This window comes from Petaurus breviceps, unplaced genomic scaffold (assembly GCF_028583685.1).
Source record: "Petaurus breviceps papuanus isolate PSGF00001 unplaced genomic scaffold, PetGlider_PUasm1.0 185, whole genome shotgun sequence".
NCBI classification, from domain to species: Eukaryota; Metazoa; Chordata; class Mammalia; order Diprotodontia; family Petauridae; genus Petaurus; species Petaurus breviceps.
In genome coordinates, this window is record NW_027185797.1 from 1,917,528 (window position 1) to 1,942,557 (window position 25,030).

At 44.0% G+C, this 25,030-nt stretch overlaps 1 protein-coding gene across 3 annotated transcripts in view; it reads left to right on the forward strand.

Moving 5' to 3' along the window:
- Window positions 1-24,422, forward strand: part of ULK4 (unc-51 like kinase 4) — a 651,081-nt gene extending 626,659 nt beyond the window's left edge. For all 3 annotated transcript variants that reach the window (XM_069088326.1, XM_069088324.1, XM_069088325.1), the window contains exons 36-37: window positions 21,170-21,258; window positions 24,062-24,422. In XM_069088326.1, the coding sequence (XP_068944427.1) occupies window positions 21,170-21,258; window positions 24,062-24,128 (156 nt within the window). In that variant the 3' untranslated portion in view covers window positions 24,129-24,422. The remainder of the gene's footprint in view (window positions 1-21,169; window positions 21,259-24,061) is intronic.
- Window positions 24,423-25,030: the final 608 nt, after the last annotated feature.

Sequence of the window (25,030 nt, forward strand, 5' to 3'; positions counted from 1 at the left end):
ACGCAGATACACACAGACATACACAGACACACATACAGACATACACAGACACACATACAGACATACACACACAGACACACAGATATACACAGACACACATAGACACACACAGACACACATACAAAGACACACACAGACATACACACACAGAGACACACACAGATACACAGAGATACACACAGACACACACAGACATACACACACACACACACAATGTTCAGTAAATGCTTGCTGCCTGCCTACCTTTCTAATTTTATGGGAACCTGTATTCCAACAAAAATTCCTATTTGTCTCTGGACAGCTCAGCATCTCGGTGGATCAGTCCCTTGATTCTGACGTGCATGCACTGATTCCCCTTGTAGACTGGCAGATTGCGTTTAGTTTTTGCCTTGGATGACTTATGTGCTCTGTCACCCTGGACAAGATCTTAGCCTCTCTGAGCCTCAGTTTACTCCCTTGTAAAATTGGGACAATAACAGCACCTTCCTCCCAGGATTGTCATGAGGATCAGATGAGGTGAGATTTGTAAAGCTGCCTGTAGATTCACACTTGGATAGATCTGTAATCTCGGCTGAGGCAGATGAGAAGCCCCTGCTGCCCCTTCTCACCCTCCATGATTCGTGTTCAGGTCCTTCCATAATTCCCCTACAGAAAACCTTTCCTGATGCAGAAGACCCTGCCCTGAGCACAGGGCCTGCTACAGAGAATAGGCTCTAATTGCCTAATTTTTTACAATGAAAACTGACTGGATATGGACAATGCTTCTTGATTTTCTTATGCTTTTAATGTGTCCAGGTACTCACATAGGACAAGGTCTGTCTGACTGTTTGTTGTCTTTGTATCTCCAACCCTGACCACAGCACCTGAAGCTGATTTATTTTCCCATTGTTGCCCTCTTCTCCCTCTTTGGCCGCACGCCTCATACCCGCTCTGTACTTTCCCATCAAGTAGCCTTTTCCCCACCAAGGAACCTTGGGGTTAGTCGGAATTGTGATCCTCCCAAGACCATGACATTCTCTAACTTACAGCCCAATAGCGTCCCTGGAAGAATAAATGGTAGCAAAGACATGGACTGTTGGCATCGGTCTCTTTAGTCATGGCAAGCCCTGCAGGGTTCTCTAAATGCAGTCCATCCAGATCACCTCCCAGATGATGGGACCACCTTGTCGTCCATCTTTTTGGTCTACCTAAGCTGTGAATACTGGTGGACTTAATACGGCAGGATGCCATTATCCGAAACTCAGTGACTTTTGTACTGCTGGGCATTTCGCTAATGGGACTTTGTAGTATTCCAGGGCCCAATGAAACAGTTACATTGTCACCTAGAAATATGAGCATTAGAGTGCCTCATCATCAGTAGGAAACTAGCCTTCTGTTTGTGTTTTGTGATGGTCGTGACACTGGAAATTTGATAACTCATTTTGATAACAATTGATGTAATATTCTAGAAATTAACAAATTATAGAATTCATCATTTTCATCTGGCGTTGCTGTTTTAGAGATCAATGTCTAATAATTTGTTACTTAGATCATTTTAAATGCAGAAAATTTGCATTTTGGTTTGTTTTACATTTTAAAAGCTAATTCTATAAAAATCTGTCTATATCTTTCCATCCTTTTAAATGGCTCTCTGAATGTTTTGTGCCTGATTCTTTAAAAAAAAAATCTTAGAGTTCTGTTCCTAAAATGTGAAAATGAGGGAAATACACTTACTTCTTTCTTTCTTGCTTCCAGTATGTTTAAAGAGAATATATTTAGTCACAATAAGGGACAATAAGTTTCAAGCTTTTTTGTCCTTTGAAACCAATCCTTTTCCTCCATTGGCCCCTCCCCAATCTTGCCTCTACATGGGTTGAGAAGGGAGAATGAGAGATGATCATCATAATTTTGTTTTGTTCAAGAAGCTAAGAAGTGGGAGGACTGGTGGAACAGGAAGAAAAGAGAGGAAGGGATGAGGTCATGATGTTAATGGAAGAAGCAGAGAGCATATTGTGGGTGCTCAATAAATGCCAAATGTCAAGGGTAACAGGCTTGTTTCACCTAGCTTCAGAGAGGAGAGTGAAGAGAAGATGCTTAGAGGCTTCCTTTGCTATTTTAGCTGTCCAAAATTGGATTTGGCTGCTTTGATAAGCAGTAAGTTCCCCATCTGAGGACAGATAGCTTTCTCCATAAATATTCTCTTATTCAGTCCAAGCATCTTCATATTATTCTACCAGCACTTTCCTGATATGATTTTTAATTCCTTCACTAGCCTGGTTAGCAGCTTCTAGGTGAGCTTATCAATGCCCTTTCCAACACAAATAAATAAAATCAATAAATATTTGTTAAACTGAGTTAAAGCATAATAACCCAGAACTCCACACAGCACTTTAGCTGCAGTTGAGCTAGGTTCATGTACAGCAGGGTTACGACCTCCCTTCTTTCATTTATTCAACCTAAAATTGCATTATCAATTATAGCTACCATATCCTTATATTGACTTATATTGAGTCCACTCTTATATTGACTTATATTGAATTGCAGTCCGCTTAAATCCACATGTCTTTTTCACATGAATTTTTGGCTGGCTTTATCTTCCCTATCAGATATTTGTGCCATTGATTTTTTCATCTAAATTTAAGAATTCACATTTGTTGTTAATAATTTTATATTCCTCAATTTGAGCTGTCAAACATTCCTTTGGAATCCTTATTTTGTTACCTTATGCGTTCACTTTTCCATATTTCTTCCTGTCTTTTAGACATTTTTTAAAATGAATGAGAGTTGCTAAGAGGAAGAGTTCAGGTCATCTGTGTCCCTCATCCAGGGAACTGATCAAAATGTTGACTGAACCGGTACTCCACTGGAGATAACCTAGGAAGCCATAGAGTACCGTGCCTGGAGGCAAGATGATTTTGTTGTTTAGTCCTGTTTGACTCTCGACCCCCACTCAGGGTTTTCTTGGCAAAGATACTGGAGCGGTTTGCCATTTCCTTCTCCAGCTCATTTTACAGATGTGGAAACTGAGGCAGACAAGGTTAAATGACTTATCTGAGGCCAGACTGAAATCAGGATGAGGAGTATCCCTGATTCCAGACCAGGAACTCTTTCCATTGCACCGAGAAGACCTCGGTTCAAATATGGCCTCAGACACTTACTAGCTGTGTGACTTTGGACAAGTCACTTGACCCACATCTGCTTAAATTTCCTCATCTGTAAAATGGGGATAATAACAATACCCCCCCCCCCAGGGTTGTTGTGAGGTTCAAATGAGAGAACAATTGTAAAGCCCTTAGCATGGCACTGGCACATAGGAGGCACTCTGTAAATGTCAGCTGTCATCGGTATCATTATTGTTGCTGTTATTGTTATTTGAGATAATAATCCACATGGACCTTGATCCGTCAATCAAAACTGTTTAAGCCCAGGGAATCAATTCATTCTGAATCCAGCCCCCAAAAGCCCAGTGCTCTTCAAAATGTTTCTGTATCCCTAAAGGATAATTGTTGGTTCATGTAGCTATAATCTCCACGTAGTTTTTCAGAAAGGCCAAGCAGCTGGGGGCCAGGCCCCTTGCTACGCAGTGCTCGATAGCCACAGCACCTCAGCCCTGTGCTCTGTTAATATTTCAGACTCCAGTCGATTGGGGGGAGCTTACAGAGCATCTGTTCACACCACGCTTGATGCCTCATTTTCTTAAGTGCCAGAGACTGTCCCCCAACCTGTTTTTTTTCAAACATCAGTGATTCCCTCAGTTCTCTGTCCTGCTAGCACTCTATAACCCAGCTCCCGATGCTCTTTTAGATCCTTTGCTTCCATGGGCCTGCCTTCCTCATCATCTTCTCAGAAATCCTGAGTGGTGGCCTCTGCTGGCTGCACGTCTGTGTCAGGGTTGGTGCTTCCTTCAGGAGACAGTCAGCTGGAGCCCATGACCAGTCACAAATTTTTTCCCCACTTAATGTGGACCCACTTAATGTTATTACAGCCAGTTGGTTAGAACAGGCCAAAGCAGATTTCCCAAACCAGCTCTGTTATATTCAACATTCTGATGCCACTGGTTAGAATGATTAGAAATGGCCGCAGTGATGAATACCTTCAGGGTAATGAGGGCCTTGGCACTGCCCTGCAGAGGGCTGAGAGCATGGGAAAGTTTGAAATGGAGGAGAAGCTAGAGTTTTGTTTTTTCTTCTAAAAGTGATTATTTTGGATGCTTCTAAGCAGCCCTACACTGTGGGGTTAAAAAGAAAAGTCCATTAAACCCCTCTCTATCTGCCCTTTCCAGGGACCATGTAGTAATGTACACGTGGGCATAGGAACAGAGGACTGGGCAGGTGTGGGGGCGGAAAAGGAGGTTTATATTTGGGCAGAAAAGGAAGAAAGGGACAAACAGATCCTCTAAACAGAAGCAGATGATTGCAGGGTCAGTCACTCATTTATTGACAAACATGTCACATGTCTGCTATTTGCAAAGTTTTCATGTGTTAAACACTGGGGAAGATTAGATACCACATACTCCCTGCCCTCATGGAGCTTACATGTAGAATATTATCCACATACAAGTAACTGCCATGAAAAATGATAATTTAGTGCATTTCAATTCTATTCCACAAGCATTTATCAAAGGCCTACTGTGTGTTGAAATCTATTGGGGCAGCTAAGTGGCATAGTGAATAGCGCAGTGGGACTGGAGGCTAGAAGACCTGAATTCAAATCCTGCCTCAGACACTAACTGGCTGTGTGACCTTAGGCAAGTCACTTAACCACCCCCACCCATCCACCCCCTACCCCATCTACTTCCCCTTAACTGTAAAATGGAGATAACACATATTTATCCCTCCCTCCCTCCCTCCCTCCCTTCCTTCCTCCCTTCCTTCCTTCCTTCCTTCCTTCCTTCCTTCCTTCCTTCCTTCCTTTCTTCTTTTCTTCCTTCTATCCATCCATCCTTCATCCTTCCTATGCCAGGTGCTAAAAGAGATATAAAATTTTGATAAGGCACAGATCCACACTCACAGAGATTATAATCTACTATGATACACAAAGTAACTACCATGCAAAATGATGCATTAGGGCCAAAGAGAAGCAATGAAGCAAGGGCTGAGTGAGGTCTGAAAAGGGATAAGGGCAAGCAGTGACTGTTCCCCCAGGGAAGCTGCACTCGAGGTGGGCTTTAAACACTAGATGGGACAGGAAGGAGCCCACTGAAGGAAAGAGTATGAATGAGTTTGGAAGGGTAGGGTGAGCCGAAGGTCTTGACTCCTGGGCCGACTCATTGATGCTTCTCCCAGGGGGCAGTCAGAAGCCACTGAAGTACTGATGGAGAAGCATCACCAGGCAAGGTCTAAGAGACAGGCCTGGAGGGAATAGGGAAAGGCTTTATGGAGGAGGCAGCATTTGATCTGGGACCAGGAGGCCTTTGACAGGTGAGGATACATGAAGGGGAAAAATGAATTTCAGAAATGCAACCTTAGTAAGATACAATGAAAAGAATGTTGGATTTAGAATCATACCAGTCCAGGTTCACCAACTGACTAATTGAGTGACCTTGGGCAAGTCACCTCCTTAAGCCTCAGCCTCCTTATCTATAAAATGAGGGTACTGGCCTAGCTCAGGGCATTTTAAACTTTCTTGTATTATGGACCCCTTTGGCAGTCTAGTGAAAACTATCAGCCCTTTCTCAAAACAATATCCGTTGTCCCCCATGCATAATTGAACAAAATGCTAAATTTCCTCTAGAGGTTACTGAAAATAAAAATGCATTTTTACCCATTCAAGTCTATGGCTTCTCTGCAATATATTTATTGAGCCCTTGAGGTTCCATGGACCCCACCCAGGCTAAGAACTCTCAGGGCTAGATTATCTCTACAATCCTGCATTCTAAATCTCATTTTTCTATGAAGTCAGTATAAACAAAGGACTAAAAACAGTGTGGGGTGGATGAGGTGGACTCTTGTTGGATTCCTCCAACATCTCTGATGACTCTATTGAGAGCATCTGACATCTGCATCAACATACACAAAGGAAGAGTGGTTTGTCCACTGGGGATACGTGTCTGGGCCCAAGCAGAAAGACATAGTCATGTTTTAGCCTGTATCGGAGTCAGCGTCATGGCTCTGTAGTGGGGAGGCACAGCACCTGGGAAGAACCCTTTCAGCAGCAGGTAGCAAACACAGGTGCAGTATGACGATCCTGTCGGAACCATCTGGAGTCTAGTCTGACTGTTAACATCGAAGGGAGATGGCGTGGCTCGCTAAGCTACTGGCTGAACTTGCTTTGAACTAACAGTAAACATAATAAAATAAAAAAAAAAAAACCATGAAACAAAAAACCAACCAGCTGAAGAGGAGACAAAGTATACAGTAGGAAAGCAAAATAGAGGGGCTGGATGGGCAGGGTGAGTTCTTGAAATTTAAACTCTCAGAAGTAGATCTGTTGTCATGGTGACCTGCTTGTTTTTACCTGCCTTTATGGGATCTGAAGGCCATTGAGTTAAAGTAAGCCCACTATGTATGAGCTCAATGTCTGTAACGACACATGCCCGCGAGCACCTGGAACACCCAGCCAGCCGTTGGCAGCTTCATCTCATCTGTTAAAGTCTGGCTGTGCTGCTCATACCTGTTGGGAAGGGCTCATGGTGGGAGAAGGCTAACACTGGCTCATCTTCTTTTTGCCACACACATACATGTGCTTAAAGACACACACACACATGTACCTAAGTAGACCAGGCCTGACCGAAAGACAGAAAATGAATAAATATGAAGACTTGGAAGGACGAATTTCACAAGGCTCCCAAGTCAAAAGATGGAAGTCCCAGAAGCTACCCCATAAAATTATGATATACTATTTTCTTTAAACTAAATTTCTATTAAATATTTATTAATTTTCTGACTTTAAGAATTTCCAACTTAAGAAATAGTGGAAAGAGAACTGGGCCTCTGCCCCTAACTCACTGCAGAACTATAGACACATATGACATCTCCATGTGCCTCAGTTTCCCTATCTGTAAAATGAGGTGACTGAGTTGGATGATTTCTAACATCCTTTTCTGCTTTAAAAATTATGTGATACCATGGCAAAGCTCAGTTTTGCAGAAAGTGGAGACCAAGATCATTACCACTGGTTTGCACTTTGTAGAATCAGAAGCTTGCATTGGGTACGATATGGAGCTCAAATTTTAGAGCTGTGGCCTTCTAGTCAGCCACTGAACCTCCCTCCTGTCCTTTAGAACAGAGATACTGAGTCAGTATGGTGAGAGGGGAAGGCTTTTAGGATTATGTAAAACGAGTATTTGGGGGCTTTCCTTTCATGTTCTGAGGTAACCTAGAGGAAGCATGAATTATAGAATTCTATATGAGTGCTGCCAGTTTTTTTTAAAGAAACGATTACACTTACTGCTAATGAATACCAGTGTATGAAGAGAGATCTAAGTGAACTTAACCAAATTCTGCACCAGCGTGATTCACCAGATCCCTCTCCTTTGTCAGCCGTGTGCTAGGCAACAGGTTTGAATGACACAACATAGCCACGTCCCACATGCTACTTACAGTGTTTCCTGGGAGAGAACTCAGGTAACAGAGACATAGGAGCAAGGAAGTTGGAAAACAATGTTTTGCTGCAATGTGTATTTCTGATGTGCACAGACATCGTCAACCAATTTGAAAAAAAATTTATCTTGCAATTAAACAATTCGATTTAATCCAACAAATATTTAATAAGCACACTGTTAGGCACTGGGATACAGAGAAAACCAGATCACTCACATTTCGCAGTGGGGGAGGGGGATACAACACGTACACAGAGGAGTAATGTATCACATAAGGTCATTTGAAGAGGGAAAGAGAAATAGCAACTTGGAGGATGAAGGAAAGTTTCATCAAGGAGGTGGTATCGGAACTTAAGAACCAAGCTGCTCTTACTGTCTGGCCTTCAGTGATCCAGGGCACCCTGCCAGGTTGGGTGGCTTTCTCAATGGCCATCAGCTCAAATCCCCCCACCCCAGCTCTGGTCCTCTCTCCCTCATAGGGGCCATTTCCAAATGGAATTTTCAATTCCATTTGGCCACTTAAAATCAACGAGCTTTTCCAAGGGGATATTTAGCTCAATTCCTACACATATCAGTGCCACCATGTTCACTCTCAAGAATTCTAACTGGGCCAGAGTGTCAGAAGTCATGAGCAGATGTCACTCCGTGCTCCTGGGACCATCGATACTGCACTGACCGCAAAGCCAGACTCTGGAACACAGCGATGCCAAGGCAGTGCCTGCCAGGCTGTGGGCGTGGGCTCCCCTCCTCTCAGGAGCTGCCACATGTAGGGGAGTCCCCGGCCCCCACACCTCTGTCCCAGGCGGTCAGCCCATCAGAGCCAGTTCCATCGTCTCTCCAACTGGCTTCCCATTCATAGGGTCATGAATTTCCCAGAAAGCAAGACAGAGGAGACCCTGCACATGTACTTGAAGACCCAGAAGAGGCTGAAGTTTGTATTTGATTGTAGTCCATAGGAAGCCATCGATAGTTGTTGAGCAGTGCAGTGGCACAGATGTGTGCATTAGGAAGAGTATTGTGACAGTTCAATGTGTAGAGGATGGGCAGAAGAGGGGAAAGACCAGGAGTGGTCTTGGATGTGGTAAGGACCTGAGCAAAGGTGCTCGGGCTGCAGGAGAAGAGAAGAGGTCAGGTGTAAGACAAGGAGTAGAGGTAAGACTGAAGGGGAGGAACTTGAAGGTTCCAACGCTGGAGGATCGGGAAGAAACTGGTAACCTATAGAAGGCACAGGGAGATGGGAAGGAGGGCTGAGGCCAGCCCTGGTTTGAGCTGCTGCTGGGATGGCAGGTGGAGATGTCCCATCAGACAACAAGGGACTGGCATTCTGGCAAGAGATCTGGGAATCCCGAAATCTAAGCATCACCTTATTACCTAATGAAGTCGAACTTTCTCTCCTCTTGGCCAAATAGAAACTGATGACTAGCAACATTCTTACTAATTATAAGGTGGCAAGGATAGGTTTGAATTCCTTACTGGAGGCTCGGCCTGTTTCAAGATAGTCACCATATGACAATATTGTAATCCTTTCTGGTTTTGAAACAAATCACAGAAAGTTCTCCAAATGTCACTTAGTTATGAATTAAATATTAACTCATTCAGGACTCTAAGAATAGTGTTATCTGTTTCTATAGCAATGTTAGTATCCCATCTCAGAAAACACACTTCTCTCTTGGTAGAACCAGGTGGGGGCATGATGGGAACACCAGGTTGTCAGATGAGCTCAGTCATCCATCTGCTTTGCTTAATGATTTTCCTTTTGTTACAAGGGAGGGTTTAATGGGATTGGAACAGTATATCAGTTAAGGTCATAGGAATAAAAGACAAAAGGCTTTAAGAAACCTTTTTTAAAAATGAAGGCATGACAGAACTCTGAAACAGGATTAGCTCCAAAGAAAAATAAATGTAGTGATTCTAACTTTATCTAGGTATCAGCATAAAGAGAGTGTGAACTTTGGGAACCAGAATAATATATGTATTGAGTTCAAGAAAAATCACATTATCTTGCAGATGTAGTTGGATGTTCCTCCCTAAAGGTACATTTCCATCTCCTTTTAGAGCCCTCCATGGGGTGGGAGGAAACCAGACCCTCCAGGGGACGAAAGAGTAATTCACTTCTCAGGATCATTGATTTCAAAGCCACTTGAAAATTTAAAAATCCACAAGCTGTGACTAATTGTGGAAAACTGTTTGGATTCCCAGCATTGAAGAACTCCACAGTACAAATTCAGACCCTCGTCTTTTCAAAAGGGATTTAGACCAAATTTTGTGTCATATCATCCTAAGAATCAAAGCCAGAAGCATGCATTTTCTTTCAATCCCATCTCAGACCTCATGAAGCTCATTTGCTCTGGAATAAAATGGTTTCTGTGACTGGTTCATCTTCTGGGGTTTTTCTCCCTCACTTTCGTGCATTTGCCATTTTCCCCCTCTTATTACCTGAGCAGTGAGTCTCTATTTTAAGGAGTAATGATATTTACATATAAGCAATGTTGTCCTTTATAACTCCTCTCAGCTAAGCAGAACTAATGAGCAGATGAAATCTACTGTGCAGTTAGCTTCCTGAAAAAACCCCACTTTTTTCATATTCTTATTAAATTGCCATGAATATACAACTAAACTTGAGATTTAATTACATTTTTAATTAAAAGAATAGCTCTTGATGACATCACTAAATATGTTGTTGTCCAACATTAAGTGAAAGTTTTTTCCAAATATTTTGGAACCACTTCCTAAGATAATTGGGAGGGGGTGGGATGGGTGGTCAGAAGAGAAGATTCAACCCTTTGACTTCTGCTTATTCAGTTAAAGAATAAACTCAGGGGCGGTGAGGTGTCGCAATGAATAGAGCACTGGCCCTGGAGTCAGGAGGACCTGAATTCAAGTCCAGCCTCAGACACTTAACACACACACACACACACACACACACACACACACACACACTAGCCATGTGACCTTGGGCAAATCAACCCCAATTGCCCTCCAAAAAGCAAAAAAAAAAAAAGAATAAACTGAGTTCAGGAGTGTTCTTCCCATGTCTTTATCAGTTTTCTTATGGTGAGATGTTTGCCTTTGGAAACCTAAATGCAGATTAAATTGTTTATGTGTGTGACTTGTGTCAGCAGTGGATGGGTAACTCTCAGAAAGGAATGTGGTCTTTCTGGCTTTGTGTTTGGCCTATGATTTCTGAAGTCACCCAGAAAACATCATTACTTCCTTTTAGGTGAAGACACTAAAGCTATGTGAGTAAAACCTCATAGTTGTGATTACTTGTTTCACTTTTGTAAGAGATTTCCCCCGAAGACTTCATGATGTCAGACTCTCTAAGCCTCTGTTGGTCAAGAACAGGAAAGAATCTCAGAGGTTAATGAATTAGTTCAGTCCTTCTGTTTTACAGATGATGCAGCTGAGCTTGGAGAGGTCTGGTAAAGTGCCCAAGATCACACAGGTAGTTTTGGAGAGAATGGGACCCAAGAGCTCTTAACTTTGGAATCAAGGCTCTTTCCTCTGTCCCGTGCTGTTCTCAAGTGAGGCAGATTGTGTTATAACAGAAGCAAAGTGAGACCTGCCAAGTGATTGACTCCTCTCCAAGAAAATTAATGCCACCACACAGGACCTGAGAGTTGTGTTGTTTTTTAAGCTCTATTGAGGGAAAAGGGAGGCTTAAAAATGAGATAAAACCCCTTCTTGGGGTAGATAGATTGACAATAAAATGAGAGAAGAGAACTTTTACTTTATTTTCTCTGTCAATGGGTGAAATATTTGGATGGGAAAGGATAGTAAAAAAAAATGGTCATAAGAATTTTAGATCCAAAATAAATAGGGAGATAGTAAGAGAGGACCTAGCTACTCTTCATGAGTTCAGGTTGCCAGGTCCAAGTGAACTAGATACCAAAGAGCTAGGAGAACCTGGCAGATGTGATTCCTGAGCCACTGTAAGTGACTTTGGAAAGATCATGAAGAATGGGAGAGGTACTACAAGGTTAAGAGGGACAAATGTTTGGATTTTCAAAAACTAAAGAGAATCGAGACTGGAAATGATACCAGTGTACTTGCCTTTGATCCCTGGCAAAATTCTGGAATGTGCTAAAGGGATGATTAGTCTAGAAAAGGAAACTGAGATAAGAAAGAGCCAGCACGACTTCATCAAAAGTAGGTCATGGCAAGCTCACCTCATTCTCTTTTCTTACAGGGTTATGGGATTGGTAAATCAGAGAAATGCTGCAGGTGACGTTTACATAGATTTCAGCAAAGCATTTAACAAAGCTCCTCATGCTGTCCTCATGGACAATATGAAGAAGATTGACTAGACTATAGTATGCCTAGATATGATTGGATCTGGTTAAATGGCTGGGCCCCAGAAGTAGCAACTACTTGGTTCAGGGACAAACAGGCTGTGTCTAGTGGAATATACCAGGGAATCTGTGCAGTGCGTGCTATGGACACAGGTATAGTTGGCATCCTTGTCAAATTTGCAGATGATATAAAGCTAATCTGTCTTATGACAGTCAGCATCTAAAAAGTCTTGACAGGCTACAGTGAATTTTCAGATGAATCTAAGAAGCTGAGACTTATTAAAAATGTAGACTATCAACTTCCCAAGAAAAAGAAGGGAAAGGAAAGAAGGAAGGAAACACTCATTGAGCACCTCCTGTATACCAGTCACTGTGCCAAGTGCTCTACAAACATCTTATTTAATCCTCCCAACAACTATGAAAGGCAGGTTCTATTATTATCTTCATTTTGCAGTTGAGGAAACTGAGGCAAAAAGGTTAAGTGATTTGCCTGGGGTCACACATTGGAACTGTCTGAGGCCAGGATTTAAACTTAGGTCTTCCTGACTCCAGACCCAGCACTCCATCCACCACACCACTTAGGTGTCTCTAAATAAAGAGGGACAGCTAGATGGCTTAGTGTATAGAGCACTGGGCCTGGAGTCAGCAGAACTCCTCTTCCTGAGCTCAAATCCAGCCTCAGGCTCTTAGTAGCTGTGTGACCCTGGGCAAGTCACTGAACCCTGTTTGCCTCAGTTTCCTCATCTGTAAAATGAGCTGGAGAAAAAAATGGCAAACCACTCCAGTATCTTTGCCAAGAAAACCCCAAATAGGGCCATGGAAGAGTTGGACACAACTGAAAAATGATTAAATAGTAAACAAAGAAGGTCTGGCTAAATAATATTTCCACTTTAAAAGATAAATTAGTGTCATATACCAACCGAAGAAGTTCATACAGTTTTAGGCCAGACAGTATCCAGGACTACCAGGAGACAGTTCTTCTATCTTTTGCCCTAGTTGGATTAAATCTGAAATATCGTGTTCAGTTGTGAGCACCATATTATAAGAAGGACATTATTAAACTGGAGACTATTCAGAGGTCTCCAAGTAGGATGAGGAAGGGCTTTGAAATTGAATTGAAAGTGCTAGGGATGGTTAGTCAGAAGAAGGGAAAGACTCAGGGAGAGAATTGGAGGCTATTTAGCCTGAAGAAGACATTGTGTCTCAAAGGGATTGGATTTGTCTGCCAGGCCTCAGAGGGCAATACTAGTATTAAGGTGGAAGTGTCCAAGAAGCAGATTTCAGTTCTGTGCAAGGAAAAGGTTCCTGACAACAGGGCTATCCAAACAGGGAACATGCTCCCCCTCAAGTTTTTCTAGCAAAGGCTGGAGGGTAAATTGTCAAGTGTATTCTAAAAGAAGTGTCTGTTCAGGAAGGAGCATTCTGTACATTATGGCCTTGGAGCTTCGACCATCTTTGATGATCTCTGACACTGTGAGTAGTGTAGGCATTGGGAAGACCTTGATGAAAGCAGAGGAAAGAGTGGCCAGATTTTGCCAGATGTTTTTCTATGACAGACTAAACCACCAGTCCCAGCTGACTGAAAAGTGACTGTGAGATGCCCAAGAAGACTTAATTTAAGCATATATGGTGAGTGGGAGAGTGGCCTGAATTTGCCAAACAAGGCGACTGAGAGGATGGAAGCACCCTTCAAAGAAGTAAGGAAGTGTAGAGATGAGCGGGTTTAGGGGATGGAGACGATGACTTCTGTTCTAGACATGTTGAATTTGAGATGTCTGAGGAACAGATAGTTTTAGAGATGGTGATTCAGAACTAGAGCTCAGGGAGGAGGTTAGGGCTGGATATAGATTTGGAAATCATCTTCACAGAGATGAAAATGGCTGAGATCACCAAGAAAAGGTGTAGAGAGAGAAGAAAAGAGGGTCCAGGATAGATCTTGTGGTAATTTCATTAAAAATATGGATTATGCAAAGAAGATGACCAAAAAAACAAAAACAAAAACCATGAGACAAAAAGAACCAAGTGAGAGCAGTGTCATGAAAGCCAAGAGAAGAAAACATGTCCAGGAAGAAGCGATGATCAATATTGTCAAAAACTTCAGAGGGCAAATCCCATAGGAGATGGCTCCTGATTTTTGGAGCGCACCTTCAGGAGGGTGGTAGTGCCAAGTTTAGACATAACTGAACTGCTGCTGACATTTTCACATGGCAGCCCTTCGAACTCATTGAGTTGGCCATAATTTCAGAACAAATTTAACTTCTAGCTTTTTAAAATGCAAATCTCTGCAGAAATCACACCTGCATTACTTGAGCTGGAAGTTGGTCACTGACACACTCAGAGATGGGTTAGGATCCGAACAAGGGGCAGATTCTTTCCGATGCATGGCAGAGTAACCAGTGAGGTTTAATTCCCCTTGTGACCTTCCCATCAACTTGACTGGCTGGTTGAGAAATGTTCAGCCTCTTCTGCAAACTAGGGAAGACATAAACTAGACCAGATCACTGATAAAATGAATAGAGCTAGTACATTTGAACAAAAGGTCATTTGCAGCTAGCATTGACCTCTTACATAAGGGTGGAGTATAACGTCTGTCCTTAATTCTGATGCCCTGTGTAGATCTAATGAACTCAACTGGTGTTTCATTCATTCATTCAGCAAATATTTATTGTATGCCTACTACTTGTGGAGAACTTTCTGACAAATACAGCTAAGGAAATAAACAAGATTTAAAGTTAATATGAGAGAAATCAGTACCAGAACCAAAGATATATTCCTAAGCCTTTTTTCCCCAGGCAGTACTGAAAAAATTTAGTTTATTGGGAACTAAAAATGTAAGTCTTCAAGTGTGTCTTCTAGATAATAATGTACACACACACACACACACGTGTGTAGATATATTTATTTCATCTATATTCTGAGTCTGCCTCACCATCTCTCTGAGGAGATGGGTGCCATATTTCATCCTGTATCCCCGAGTCTTTCCAGGTTGTTTGTCTTTATTATACTGTTGTCATTGTATAAATTGTTCTTTTGATTCTGTTCACTTTATTCTGCATCAGTTCATACAGGTCTTTGCTGGTGTCTCTAACACCAGCCCCTTCATTACTTTCCAAAATTCGATGACTCTGGAAGAGAATGAGGTTGAACACTTTGTACAACTCTGCTTCACTTAAATCCAGTTTACCCACAAGTCATTACCCTGTGATGTCACTGGTCCTCTTCAAAAGCAAAAAACTAACAACAATAGCACATTAGTGTTCCCACACTTTTATGCACCAAAACTTGCCCAGCCATTCCCAGACTGATAGGTGCCCCCTCAAGTTCCCATTCTTTGCCATCTCAAAAAGAGCTCTAAATATTTTTGAATATCCTTATGTAGAATTTGTTTTGCTTCAGATTAATCCCTCCTTTAATCTATCCTCCTTTAGTCCCTCCCTCTCCCCTTTCCCTCCTATTTATCTCTTGAGTGAAATGTGTTTCTGTACCAACTCTGTATGTGTGTATGAGAGTATTCGTTACCCTTTTGATCAGTTCAAGTGACAGTGAGCTTCAAGTATCAGCTGCTCCGCACTCCCAAGTCATTCTCTGTACATGTATAAATGTCTACTTTCACATACTGGTTATGTGATCATTTTCCTCCTCTTCTTTCCTTTTCTCTCCCTGGTATATTCCTTCCTCTTCCTTTCTCTTTTCCATTCTTCGTTTATCAAGATATAACAGAACCGCTCCTAGGGCTTGTTTAATTAGACTTCCTCTATGGCCCCAGATGATGATAAGGTTCAGAGGGAACATGTATTATTATATGCCCATGTTTGCATGTAAACAGATTATCCTTGTTTAGTCTCTCATGACTGTTCATTCATGTATGCTGTTTTATGTTTCTCTTAATTTCTTGGTTTGAGCTTCAAGCTTTCTACACAACTCTGATCTTTTCATAAAGAATCCTTGGAAAACCTTTATTTTATTAAAAGTACATTTTTTTGGTCCTATAGTATTATACTAAGTTTTTCTGAGTAAGTTATTCTTGGCTGTAAACCTATATCCTTTGCTTTGTGGAATATCATATTCCAAGTTCTTCCCTCCTTTATGATAGGGGATACTAAATGATGAGCTATTCTTACTAGCTCCTTGGTTCTTGGATTCATGAAAGAATGAAATCTTATTACTAGTGATATCTTTTCTTTGATCTGGAAGCTCTGGATTTTGGCTATAATGTTTCTAGGAGTTTTAATTTAGGGTTTTCTTTCAGGAGATGACCAGTGGATTCAATTTCCACTTTGCCCACTAGTTCTAAGGTATTTGGGAAGTGTTCTAAGATTTCTTAAAACAGGATGTTTTTGTTATTTTGTTTTGTTTTTTGGTCATAGCATTCAGATAGTCCACTGATTCTTAATTTTTTCTTTCTCTGTTTTCTAAGTCAACTGTTTTGAAAACGATACCTTACATTTTCTTTTATTTCTTTTTCAGTCTTTTGGCTTTGGTTTAATATTTCTTGTTGTCCCATGAAATTATTAGCTTTAATTTGGTTCATTCCCATTTTGAGGGAGTTTGTTTCCTGGGCAAGGTTTTGTACCTTTTGTGCCAAACTGTTCATTCCTTTTCTAGTTCTTTCTTTTATAGCTGTCATTTCTTTTCCAGTATTTTCTTTTAGTGATCATTGATAAAAATGTAAAAAAAAAAAAAACTAACCTCTTGCTTTGTCTCCTCCAGAAATTCTAATCGAATATGTGCTCAAACTGTGTTTTCCTTTGAGTCCTTGATTTTAGATATTTTGGAGTAATTCTCTTCTGGGTTTGTGTCTTGGGTGTCCCTGTCATAAAAGCTTTTTATGGTAGGATTCTTTTTTTATTTGCTAATTCTTCTACTTCCTAATTTTGGATTTGATGTTAGGATAAAGCTCTGTGTGCCTCTGGAAGGATGGTCTGGGCTATTCCTGTTGGAGTTTTCTTGGGGTATTAAGTGATGTGTCATTCCAAGATCCCAGGGACAGTGTAGGCTGGGAAGCTGCAAGCTTTCTGTGTTCTGATCCAGGCCAAAGCCTCACTGCTGTCCCCTGCCCCCATCTGAGCTCTTCCAAGTGTCTGATCTGATTTTGGATCAGTGGACGCTGCTGGATTCCACTGCTGTCAGTCCGCTGGGAAGTTCTGCTGATTCGGAGGGACAGCACTCTGGGTTTTTCTTTGGCCTCGGATCCCTGCCCTGGTGTAGCAGCAAGCACCCCAAGCGTCCTCAGGGTTTGCAGCTACCACAGGTTCTTGGATCTGCTTTGTTAAAGGAAAGAAACTCAAAATGGGTTAACAAGCTTACTTTAATCAGTCAGACATATATCGTTTACCTTGAAAAGGTCAGCACCCCGAACCTCAAAGCATACAGGCAGAATTATCAAGACAGAAACATCAAGTAGACAGATTTCCAAACTGTCCAACCATTACATCCATACCCAGTCAACATCTGGGTTTCCACATTCTGGGTTTTTCAAAGCCGGGGGACTCTCAACAACGGCTTCCCAGAATTCAGATCAAATCACAGAACACTTCTCAAAGTGAGTCCCAAAACAAAGCTACACATCAGGGCTTATATAGCCTTCTCCTGGCTCAGAGAATGTAACAACCTTATTGACCCTCTGGCCAATCAAAAAGTATCTACTGAAAAACAAGCCTCCCACCCCAGGCTTCAGGTGCACTTTAGCCTAGGGGCAGGGAAGATCTTTAAAATTTACATTCGCATTATACCTGGTTATTTCTCTGTAGGCTTCCAGATATACTAGAAGCTAGAGCCGAGACCCTGCTTTGTTCCTGGGGGAGTGAGCCACGCTGCTGTCCTGGACCTGCTCCTCTCTCCTTACCCTGAAACACCACTCTAGCCCGGATCTGGACTCAGGACTGGGCAGTAGGCAGCAAAGCTTCCAGATCACAACCATTCCTATCATAGTGTCCCACTATGAGTCCGAGGGTGTCCTGGGATAATTCTGGGATCTCCTCTTGCCCTAGTGCACAGTCTTTTCCTGAATACTAGAGTACTCTGAGTAGCCACTCCAGGCCAGACCCTGTTCCCAGTGTCCACAGACCTTGTTATCTGTCTCCCTATGCTAACTCTCTGCAATATTTTTTAACTTGGATTTCCCCATCAAGATTTGGTCTACAGTGAATAGAGCACCGGCCCTGGAGTCAGGAGGACCTGAGTTCAAATCCGGCCTCAGACACTTGCCACACTTACCTGCTGTGTGACCTTGGGCAAGTCACTTAATCCCAGTTGCCTTGCCTTCCCCCTACCAAAAAAAAAAAGATTAGGTCTAGTGCATTTTCTAGATCTGTTTGGAAGAGGTTTTTTGAGGGGAGATGAGAAGCTTATTATATTGTTTCCTATTACTCTGCCATCTTGGTTCCACCTAGCCCTTGTATCTTTCCAGTCAGTGCCCTTTGGGCCACCTATAATTCTACTGTCCTGAGATTGTTGTGTTTCATTACTCTTAGCCATATGTAGCTTCTCTAGGGAGAGAAACGGTGTGAAAATTAAATTTAGGTCTGCAGTCTTCTTCCATATGTGAGACATCATGCTAAGTATAGAGGATGCCAAGACAAAAACAGCCCCTGACCTCAAGAAACTTGTTCCCTCCTGGTATTGGGCATGGGGGAGGGGAGGAAGTGGTGGATCCAGGATCATTGAAAGCACTGCACAGCGTCCCAGAGTGATCCGGCTTTACCCCCTTTCTCCCACTCCCCTCTGGCCCTACTATTTATTGCTCTTCCCTGGTATCTCTCAGAGACAGACATGCTGCTGACTTCAGTGTGCTGCCATCCAGTCGAAGGCACAGTCTTCATTCCATTCCTTTTCCTATGTGATCTGCTAGAGGCTCCTCGAGGAGACCCTGTCCTGTTCTGGGGCTCAATGCAGTTTTCACCATGCCCTCCACAAACAGGAGCTGTCAGGGTCAATGAGAGCTCACCTCTCAGCATGATCTCCTCCACGATGGTGGGGAACATTGTTGGCAAACTTTTGTCTCCCTCTTTTAGACCTCACCTGAGATCAATGCTCAGATACATCAGACACATCTCTGTGTATGTGTTTATTGTAGAAACCATGATGTTGACATGGACATGGGTGGGGGTGGGAGTGGGGTAGGGTCAAGGCCAAATTCTGCTTTACCAAGTCAAATACTTTTGACTTTTTTGTAGTCAACAAACAATAAATACAGTGGGACCTCATTTTCTATACATCTCTCCCTCAGTTACATGGCTGTGAGGATGTGGAGGTTATTATCTGCAAACTCCTGCCAGCTCCCTTCTGGGGTTTTTACCGGTACCCCTGAGGCAGGTGTAGACCATCCTCACACAGATAGGAGAAGAGATAAGAAGGAGAGACTGGGCTGGTGGCTGCTGGTGTTCTCCCACTGGACCTTTGGAGGGACTACTACCATCTGTGATGATTTCCATTCTTTCAGAATCTTTACCACTTAACGTGTCTTAAAAAACTGATCTAAAATTGATTTAAGGCTGAATGCCTTAAATATCATGTCACTTAGATGATGATAACTCATTTCCCTAATGCTTTATGGTTTTAAAATGTATTTTATGTTAATTTCATTTGATTCTCACTACAGCCCTGTGAGACAGATACGGATTATAATCTTTATTTTACTGATAGAGAAACCGAGGCAGAGTGAAATTAAGTGATTTACCTGGGGTTATATAGCCCATCAATGACAGAGGCTGATTCTCTGTGCCTTGCTTTCCTTTTTATTAAATGAAAGTGGAAGTGTTTTGTAAACAACAAAATGTTATAACAAATATAAGTTGTTGATATAATTTTTATCATCATTACCATTCATCTTTTAGTAGACAGCTTAGTCCAGAAGTTCTGCTGTAAACGTCTCCATATAGGATAAACACACACACACACACACACACACACACACACACACAGAGTCGGCCTGCTGCTTCATCTCTCAGGTGCCCCAATAGACTGATGTTTCCTAGGAGGACATGGATGGAGCCTTTAAAAAATCCATAGAGGAATAAGGTGTTTTAAAGCTATTCCCTGGCAGACCCTTCTCCCTGCCTGCTTTCACTTCCTCTGGGTAGAAGCCATTATGGGCAGCTCCGTTTGTCTGACTGAGAGGGAAGGAGGCACCACTCGGCCTTGGCCTTTGATCCTGCGGCTTCTGAAGCTCAGTGTTCAAACCACAAGTGCAACCCACCAAGCCACAGAAGCTGCAGTGTGTAATGGAGGGTTCTCACAGTAGAGAAGTAAGAGCTCTCCCAGGGGACCCTGGGATAGAAAAAAGATCTGCTCCCTCTCCCTGAGTTCCTTTTCCCACCCCACCCCCCCTCCCTTTATCTCACTGAGAGTATAAGCATAAGGGAAATCACCACAAACCTAGCAAAGATGGGAAAGAAATGAGGTGCCCAGACCCCGGAGCCCCTAAAGTTCAGGGTCCAAGACCTCGACAGGGCGAGTGTTCTTACGCTACACGGGCTTCTCTTCATCTGCACCATCCAGCAGTCAAAGTTAGACCCTAAAATGGTTCACTTTGGATAAGACTGAGCATTTTTTCTCTCCTATGGAAGGAACTCAGTCCTAATTATCCCGGAACTTCAAGCCCAGGTCAAAGAAACCATTTCATCTGCCGACTCAGTATACTGGCCATAAAAGGTTAAAGTCGTTTGGGAGAGAGTTTGAGCTGCTGCGAGGCTGTCACTAAAGCTGGTGGCTTAGCAGGGAGAATGCGATGTTGCTGCCTTCTTTTCCTTTCCTGTCTTTCTTCCTGCCTTTCTCTTTTCACCTTCCTCTCTCCTCTTTTCCCTTTTTCTGTCTATATGGCTAAATAGAGCTATTCCTCAGATAACTGCTGCCTCGTATACCTCTTTCTTTAAGAGCTGCAAGCGCCAGTCTCAGAGCAGAGGACTAGAACACCGAGGCCCATGTGGGCCTCTGGAGCCCACAAGGGTCATTTATGAAGTTCCTACTACCAGATGCTAGACCCTGGCTGGGCGAGGTGGGGGAGGGTGGAGGAGGGGAAATCCGGTCTCTGACCTCGAGGATCTTGTAGCCTAGCCGGGGAGACATGCCCAAAATACACCCTGCCCTTCCCATCCTTGGGAAGACGAGACAGGGCACTGGAATTCTTTGGGGAGCATTCCTGGTGCTCACCCCAGCAGGGCCTGGAAGGGATCTTTGGGATCCGCAGCCCCCGGGGCGACAGGGTTAGGGCCCCTGGGGTGGCAGCAGCCCACCTGGCTATTCATGCCTCAGTTCTTTTCACATTCACAAACAGATCAAAACCCTGCGCAGCTGGGACCTGTTTCCCTGGCGCCCCCACCCATGATCCCCTTCTGAAAACTTTTTCTTTTCTTTCCAGATCACTTCAAACGAGAAGCACTTGGAGAGCATGAAGAGGGATGGCATGGCTCTTATCCGCTCGCTCGAGGCCATGGCCCCACCCAGCAGGTGAGGCCCCTGCGGCTTTCCGGAATTTCCAGGCACTCAGGCTGCATCCCCTGGGTGCCCCAGCCCTCGAAGCAGCCTCCCCTTCCCCCCTGACTCTCCGGTTACTCTCCTGGCCGCCTCGCCTCTCCTGAGCAATCCGGCTTTTGTTGTAGCTGCGGCTGTGGGCTTTGATCTTCCAGGGCAAGAATGAGGGGTGCCCGATCCAGCAGCAAGGCCCCCATTATCTGTGCCCTGAATACCACAGGCCCAGCGCTTGGTCTGCACAAGTTCTGCCAGAGCTGCCAGGCCAGAGAAAGGGTGTTTCAAAGGGTCTCCCTCCTCCTTGAGTTCTGGTCGGGGGTTTACTGGCTGCTGGTTCTTTGCTTGCATTTGCAGTGGTAAAAGGGGGCATGTGTGAGGGAGGGGGCTTCCCTGTCTCTCCTCAAGCCCCCACCGAGCTACACACGTGACCTAAACAAACCAGGTATGTTGGAGAGCCGTGTCCTGTGTGATGGCTTCATTTCTCCAGACGCAGGTGCCCTAGCACCCATCCAGTACCTTCACAGGGCTCAGAAACTTTGCTGAGAACTCCAGCACATGGCCTGTACATTTCTGTGGCATCTGGTTATCTGTCCTTTTCCTGCTCCCAAATTCTAGATCATGCCCGGGAGAGTGGAAGTGGGGGGGTAGGGGTGGGGGCAAGATCTGCCAACCCTCACCATGAATTTAAGAGTATTGTGGCATTTAGACTTGAACTCTTAATCCCTGGGCACCAGGGAAGACAGATCTGCTAAGTACTTTAGTATCTTCTTCCTAAACATTGATAACCCAGAGCCAACCCTTGCCTAGTGGGTCTGTGTGAGTAAACCAGTTCTCAAAGAGTTATCTCAGCTTGGAGGTCTCTGGAACCCTATGGAAGTTCTGAGATGATCCCAGGGTGTGCTTTCAGTTAAATCTGTGGGATAAGTCCCACTCTACTCCTAATAGACTGCTTACCATGGACCATCGGGGCTACCTATGCATGGTGCCAGTGAGGTATTCCCTATTCCCTCCAAGCCTGTGCTGACATCCTTGCCTATACCAGGAGAGTCTAAGCACTGCTAGAGCATGTGAGTCGTGAGGACAAGAATCCAATCTGATTTTTATAGCACCTAACAGTGCACACTGAAGGCATTTAATCAGTATTTGCTGAATGAGAGTGCTCTATAAAGTTACCTCTCTGTACCTATTGAAATCATACCCATCCTTTAACACCTAACTCAGATGCCACTGAGCAGTTTGAATTGAACCATGAGGTTGGAGGCCATATTGGAAAGAGTGAGGAAGTGAGTCTAAAGGAGAGAAAATGAAGATAACAAACACACAAAGCTTTTTGATAGGAGTTTGTCTGCGAAAGGGAGAAAAGAGACAGTGTTAGGGTATGGTAGGGTCAAGTAAAAGGATTCTTTGTTTTTTTCTGAAGTCTGAGGCAGACATGAGTGTGTTTGTAGGCATCAGGGAAGGAGCCAATAGCTAGGGAAAGGCTGAAGGGGAGAAAGATGGATGATTGAGGGGGGTCAAGTCAAGAACACTGTTTCCTGCTGGCCCTGGAGTCAGGAGGACCTGAGTTCGGATCAGGCCTCAGACACATAACACAAAAAAACTAGCCTGTGACCTTGGGCGAGTTGCTTAACCCCAATTGCCCTCCAAAAAAAAAAAACCCAGCACAAAAAAACCCCACTGTTTCAGGACTGTGCTAAAGAGTTGAGAATACAAATGCAATCAACAAGTTAGCCCCTGTCCTCAAAGAGCTTACATTCTAACAGGAAGAAGAAACACCTGAAAGAAAGCTGAAGGGGCAAAGGAAGGGCTCCGAGTGGGTGGGGCACAGTGGAGGCCATCCCTCAGAGAGCATGGGCAGCACCGACTTCACCAAGTTTCCCCAGCGTGCTCACAGGTCCTGCAGCTTCCGGCTCCAGGATCCCTAACCAAATGTCTTACGTAACTGGACTGTTAGCCATGTTCAAATACATTCCTGCTGTCTCTGAGGAACTTTGATAAGTGGAGTAAGAATGCCAGCTGCCTTTTCTTCCTCCGTCCCATTGAGTGCAGAGCAGAGCCCTTGTGCTGCGGGGGCCCTTTGGTGCTGCGCTAACAGCGCTATTTCTGACTAGCTGGGGGGCCCTGGACTAATTTTATACTTCAAGAGTTCATGCCATTTGATCTCCATCCTTTCTTTGATAACAGTTGTCAAGGCATGGGTTTGAATCTGTTTCAAACAATGTGCTCAAATAACTAAGTTTCCATTTTAAGCGGCTAATCACAAATGGACACCTCTGAGAGGAGAGCAGGAGGCCCCAGACTCCTAAGGGACTCAGTCTAGAAGCCCCAGGAGCCAGCCCTCCAGCAGATGGGGGAGAGGTTCCTTTGGTTCAGTTTTTACAAAGCAGAATTGGGGCAGGTGGCCCGCAGGCAGAGCCAGGCAAGGCTGTGGGTTGTTGGCCTGATGGATGGGCATGTCCAGAACTCTCCATGTTGGCCCTTCACCATTTAAATAAAAGCATCGGAGCCCTTGACAGGCAGGGGTGCTGGGGGCCCTGTGGTCAGCCTCACATAGCCAACAGCAAGGAAGGATGATGGGTTGTGTTCTCAGGCACCCTCTCCTCTCTGCTCAGACATTTCTGATCTGCTGTTGTGGGTTAGGGAGCTATGCTCTACATAGGAAGAAGCCCTCTCAGCCCGCCAGCTCACAGGTGTCATGGACCAGACTGAACATGGAAAGCAGAACCGCTTGACTGACTTCAATGTGCTTAAGAAGTCTTTTTTTTTTTTCCCCCTCCTGCAGCCCCCATGACAGCACTGTTGTTTCCTTGGCTAAAGAGATTCTCGAAATAGTTGGACACCAAAAATGAAGGCTGCCGGGAGGGTGGCCCAGCAGTACCTGGAGGATGAGGACCCACCCCTGACCTCGCGGGTGCATTTCCCTGAACTCACCAGCATCTGGTTTCAGTGGTCAGCTGAGGACTAGAGGCCTCCGTTCATCTCTTTGCCTTCGGCCATCAAGTTTGAATTCAGAAAATGTTTTGCTTGGTTTTTAAAGGAAAGTGCAGTCATGCTAGTCACCCTGTGAGGGCCTCTTTGGCATTGTATACTCGTGCAATGTATAAGCAAATAAAGAGTCGGGTTGGCAGTGGCATCCCCCAGCACAGTGTCTGAGATCTTCCTTCCTCCCCTGGAGATAGCCGCAAAAGCACCATCAGGCAGCTTCCGGCTCCCTAGCAGGCCTTTTAAAGCTGGTCTGAGCCTCTAATCTTTCCCCCACTTCACCTGCCCACCTTGTTTTTCTTTCTGGGATAAAGGGATTCCACAAATCCGGGGGAGTGCAATGTTACTCTACTGAAATGCAAAGACAAGTTTGCCTAAAGGAAAACAAAGCCTGCCAGAGCAAGGTCCTCATGCTTTGTTCTGCCCTGAAATAATATTATAAATTAAAGGAAGCACACTGGGGTGTTCACACAGTGCAGTTAATGGTACTAGGAGAGGCCTGGGCAAAGGGCCATGTTGGTGTGGTGGAAAGGACACTGCTCCTTCTGTCTCTGCCACTGAATGGCTGTGACTATGGACAAGCCCCTTCCCCAGACCTGATTCCTCATCTATAAAGGTAAAATATTGGGCTAAATGATAGTTATGGTACTTCCCTCCTAAATTTGAAAATAAAATCACTTGGAATTGCATATTCAGCACCCTCTCACCTGCCCCACCACATGCAGGCTTCAGGCAGTCCATTGACAGTAGTGGCAATGTGGAGAAGGGG